We start from the raw sequence: 5523 nt of genomic DNA, 5'->3' as shown, positions 1-5523 counted from the left end.
ACTTTCGCTCTCCTCAGAGGAATCTGTCAGATCCGAGTCCTCATAATGAACTCCAATCTCCTTGACTTGGACCGGAGCTGAGGCTTGAAATCTCTGAATCTCTGTAGCCAACTGCTCCGACAGCTCTGTGGCCTGAGCCTTGTCCAGGGTGGCTGCCAGAGTCAGCTCCTTGCGGGACAGCAGACGCTGCTTCAGGCGCACATCCCTCACCCTGCAGACGAGTTGTTCTAACAAGACATCATCTAGGTCAAGAAAATCACAGAATAAGGTGGCTGACCATAGCGTGGCCATGTAGTCAGTCACAGTTCCCCTTCATTCTGAAAACATTGTTGGAAGGCATGCCGCCGAGCAATTCGAGAGGGAGCTGGAGACTAGTGCTCTTTTAACTTTGACAGCAGGATGTCCCATGGCACTTCGTGCAGTGGCTGAGGTGCCATCAACGCCTTCGCCCTTCCAAACATCTCACGGCCTCACAGGCTGAGGAAATATCCCCGCTTCCTCGCATTAGACATGTCAGCCAGATCTGTCGCCTGCAGATAACACTCAAAACGTTCAATAAACGTGTCCCATGTTTCAGCAGAGGGCTCGAAGGGGGTGAAGAAAGGTTGAGTAGCCATCCCTCAACGCATAGACCATGGTTGTGAAGCTGATATCGCGGCTCAATAGCCTCAGGACCTCGGTGCCAGTATTGTATATCGTCCGTGGGTATAAACTGAGGCGAATCTGATGCTATCCAACTCTATTGAACAATTAACAACGATCCGTAAGCAACAGAATAGCAACAGCAACAACAACGGAGAGCCGTCTGACAGTTCTTATATACTAGAGCTGTCAGATAGCTGCTCCAATAACAATCCTTGGTTTTTCCCGCCTCCCATTCGGCCTGCGCCTTAGCCAATCAACAGTCTCCTGCTGTTGGCAAGGCGCTCACCTCTGTCGGAACTCCGGGGACTTAACACATGGCCCGTGTCTTCTAAGTGGCAGCCCAATATATGGTAGCTTCTTCTCTTCTTGCTGGTGGCAGAGACTAATGGTTAATGATACTATCTCATTAAACTCACATTTCTAACACCTATTGATTATGTCCCACCAAAACAAAGATGGACTTTCTCCAAGATGGTCTGCTCCCAACCTTGTCTTTTAGGTCTTCCAATGGTCAATTCCCCACAGTCAACTTGCTGCGGAACAATCGTGCGACAATCGTTGTGGAACAAGTGTCACACTAATATCAAAGAAATAGTGGAATAGAATGATTAAAGAAATGATGCCAAAGGAGGGACAAAATGAAATGTGAATGACAAAAATTAAAATATTTTTTTCACTTATTTTATTTAATTGAATGGTTAAATTGTCCTTGGTAAGTTGGCCATAGGGAGTTGGCCCATTCTGACCCCTAAGTGCCTCCACTTTGCTGCATATCGTCCTTTTCTTATTTTTCCTTCTACCTTTCCCAGCCTTATGGACTCTTCCAGGGAGTTTGAATAATGTATTCAGAACATGATCATTTGAGCCTAGTCATTTGTGCCTCAAGTGAAACTGGTCCTTATTTTTATTTTCCTGGCTATCCATGCTTTCTTATTGATACGTTCAATAAATGATTTATTTGTGCTATAGTAAGGTATAGCATCCCCTTCATGGACTACTGCCTTGTCGTGGCAAAGGGGCTTGCGTAGCTCAATGAAGCTATGAGCTATGCCGTGCAGGGACACCCAAGACTGACAGGTCATAGCAGAGAGTTCTGACAAAACATAATCCACTGGAGAAGGAAATGGCAACCCACTCCAGTATCTTTGCCATGAAAACCCCATGGACAGTACAAAAAGGAAAAAATATATGGTGCTGGAAGATGAGCCCCTCAGGTCGGAAGGTGTCCAATATGCTACTGGAGAAGAGCGGAGGGCTAGTATTAGTAGCGCCAGAAAGAATGAAGTGACAGACCCAAAGCTGAAAGGAAGCTCAGCTGTGGATGCATCTGGTGGTGAAAGGAAAGTCTGATGCTGTAAACATTTTTTCTTCATAGGAACATGGAATGTAAGATCCATGAATCAAGGCAAGCTGGATATGGTCAAACAAGAGATGACAAGACTGAACATCGACATCTTAGGAATCAGTGAACTAAAATGGACAGGAATGGATGAATTTAATTCAGATGACCATCAGGTAAACTACTGCAGGTATACTACTGAGAAGAAATGGAGTAGCCTTCATAATCAATAAAAGAGTAGGAAAAGCAATACTGAGATACAATCCCCAAAATGACAGAATGATCTCAGTTCGAATCCAAGGTAAACCATTCAATATCACAGTACTCCAAGTCCATGCCCCAACTACTGGTGCTGAAGAGGATGAAATTGACCGGTTCTATGAAGATGAAATTCAAATACTTTGGCCATCTAATGAGAAAGAAGGACTCACTGGAGAAGAGCCTAATGCTGGGGCAGATTGAGGGCAAAAGAAGAAGGGGCGACAGAGAATGAGGTGGCTGGATGAAGTCACTGAAGCAGTAGGCATGAGCTTAAATGGACTCCAGAGGATGGTAGAGGATAGGAAGGCCTGGAGGAAAGTTGTCCATGGGGTCGCAATGAGTCGTACATGACTTTGCAACTAACAACAACAAAAGAACTTGATGATCTTTAAATCAAAACCCTCCCAGTCCCTTGCTTTGGGTATAGAACAGAGGTATCTGCTGGGTATGATCCAAAGAATCACAATATCAGTCACAACAGTGTAATTGAAGCTTTGCCTATTTTTTATGTGTATTGGCATTTTGATTTCTTTTCCACATCCAGTTAAGAGTCCTTTTATTGAACTCATGAAGGATGAAATCCAAAATATCTGAAGGAAAGCAAATAGCCCACCTCTAGATCCATCCTGGGTCAACCCTGGAAAATTTTTAAAAGGAAAACAAAGTCCATTCAATATTCTAAAAATAGATGTTACATTTGTGGGTTAAAGTTGCAAAAGAGGATTACCAATAATACTATGTTTCTTGCTCTCTTTCAATCATGTCTGCACAGAAAATGAGGGGAATGAAGGAGAAAACCTCTATTATGAAAATAATAAATGCAATGCAACATTTGCCTTCTTTTCTTTTTTTCCACCTTTGCCTTTACACTTTGTGAATTATCTCACAAAAGAGCTGGAAAATAAATACTTTTCTGAAGCAATCAGCTAAAATATTTCAATAATCATTTTAAAACGTTATTCTCAGTAGATTGGAAAAAAAACCCAGTTATTCCTTTATTCGGTTTTAAATTTTATAACAATACATGTTTAATAGGTAAATTGTGAGAGGTTTGACACGGTGTTTATAGCTAAATTAGAAGCCCCATATAATTTATTATTTTTTTAAAAAAATGGGCACCAAAATCGTCCATAGCTTTGACTACTATTTACTGTATTCTGATTGGACAGTTTAATTCCGTATTGGTCATTCATTGGACAGAGGAACAATAAGGTTCGTTATTTAAAAAAAAAAAACAACACCTTCCCCCGCTGTTTTCATTCTGGTCGGTCTCTACGCAATATAAGCTGAGAGATTCGTGCGTTAACAGCGTTTCTTTTCTTGCAAGTGAGGTGATCGGTATTTCAAGAGAACCATGTCTGGACGTGGAAAAGGCGGCAAAGGGCTCGGAAAAGGGGGCGCTAAGAGGCATCGGAAAGTGCTCCGCGATAACATCCAAGGCATTACCAAGCCTGCTATTCGTCGTTTGGCTCGCCGTGGCGGAGTAAAACGTATTTCTGGCTTGATTTATGAAGAAACTCGCGGAGTACTGAAGGTTTTTCTGGAAAACGTTATTCGTGATGCCGTTACCTACACCGAGCATGCAAAGCGAAAGACTGTGACTGCGATGGATGTCGTTTATGCCTTGAAGCGCCAAGGTCGTACTCTGTATGGCTTCGGAGGCTAAAAAGTTTAATTAACCGAATACAAAACCCAAAGGTCCTTTTCAGGACCACCAAATCTTTCAGAAAATTTGCTGAGTTGCTTGCTGATTTGGTAACCAGAATTTTGGCATAAACGTTCAAATCTTACATAGGGTGCTGTAATGCGTGTGTTCATGAGGCTCAAGTCCAGCTTGTTAGCAAATTTCAGGAACAATTTCTGCAGGGTTTTTTTTTTTTAATCCAAGATTTTCTGAAATGGGTTGCTGCTATCTTCATCTCTTAAGGTTGTGAGAAATTGACACCCAGGAAATCTGGCTTCTTGAGGCAGAGCTCATGATTTCTGGCTTTCAACCCTGTATCAAATTTCTTTAATATTGCTAACATGAAAATATAGCATTCTGATGTCAGATAGGTGATATTTTGAAAAAGGATATTTCTAACATAGAGTTTTGAATTCAGTGGGAATTCGTATGGAATAAAAATTGCAGCCCTAATGCAGTGGGTCTAATTTGGAAGGTGTTTGAATACTGTACGGTGTCTTAAAGCTGAACAGGATTCCTTTGCTTTTTGTTAATTTATGTGGATTGAAGAATTTGTGGTTTGCCTTCACTGGGGGACAGATGAAAAGGGAGTGGGGAGTAGTCCTGGTCTTTAAAAATATGTGTTGGTGGACTAAGATCACAAATGGATGCCAGTTCTGCTCCAGAACCAAGTAAGGAATCATTCTCTTCCTTTGAGAATTACAGTATAGGCCTGAGTTTTTGTTATGGCTTTTACTATCCCATTTTGATGAATTTGGGAGAATATTAAAGCTTGTTTAAGGTTCTCTTATTGGTGTAGGACTCATGCTTCACTCCAGGACTAGATTCATCACTAATAAAAGTATAGCCCAGGTAGGAGTCTACCCCTCCACATTTCATGGCATAAAGTATTCTATTTTTATCTGGTTGCTTTGGACTGTTTTGTAGCAAGGGTGTAATAGTTAATTTTTTTTAGTGCATTGTTTAAACTCTTGCTGCAATATCCTCTTGCTTTCTAAAGAGCCGTTCTGGTAATATTTAAATCTACTAAATAAATTGCTAATCCTTCTTCCACATAGCAGAAAAGACAAAAGTCTGTTCATTTTTTCCAATCTCCCTCACCAAATCTACCAGAATTGGAATTGGAAGTGAAATTGAAATCCAACACATTTAGAAGGAACTAGACTAGGAAAATTGTGCATGTGCTTCTAAATTAAATAGTTTATGATTTGTAAACTTTTAAACATCCCTATTTCCAATTTGGGCCAAAATTAGCCATGGGAGAATTCAGGAGAATTCAGCATCTTTTGCTGACATTTGCTGAGTATGAAAAATGGAATATTACTAAATAGTCTCCCAGTTTGTGATGAGGAAATCAATTGTGATTAGGAAATCAGACACTGATTTGGAGACAGTATTGCAACTTATAAACATCTAGTTTGACCCATTTCCAATATTTTTGAATGCAATCCATTCAAAAATATGGGAAATAAATGGAGAAAATAAATGTTATGTTCTAAGAAAATGGCATTAGATTGCAGTCTTAGCAGAAACAACTTTGAAACAAATCTTTATATAATATACTGAGTTAAGATTTCACAATAGAAAGCAGAGA

General features: G+C 40.5%; 1 protein-coding gene across 1 annotated transcript; it reads left to right on the top strand.

The window, feature by feature from the left end:
* Positions 1–3585: 3585 nt before the first annotated feature.
* LOC131198312 (histone H4) lies at positions 3586–4786 on the top strand. Its single transcript, XM_058182800.1, has one exon. The coding sequence runs from the start codon at positions 3600–3602 to the stop codon at positions 3909–3911; it is 312 nt and encodes a 103-aa protein (XP_058038783.1). The 5' UTR covers positions 3586–3599; the 3' UTR covers positions 3912–4786.
* Positions 4787–5523: the final 737 nt, after the last annotated feature.

This window comes from Ahaetulla prasina, chromosome 4 (assembly GCF_028640845.1).
Source record: "Ahaetulla prasina isolate Xishuangbanna chromosome 4, ASM2864084v1, whole genome shotgun sequence".
NCBI lineage: Eukaryota > Metazoa > Chordata > Lepidosauria > Squamata > Colubridae > Ahaetulla > Ahaetulla prasina.
This window is presented reverse-complemented; position numbering and strand designations above follow the sequence as displayed.

Coding starts and splice junctions, on each gene's coding strand:
- LOC131198312 (XM_058182800.1), top strand. CDS start 3,600: ATGTCTGGACGTGGAAAAGGCGGCAAAGGGCTCGGAAAAGGGGGCGCT.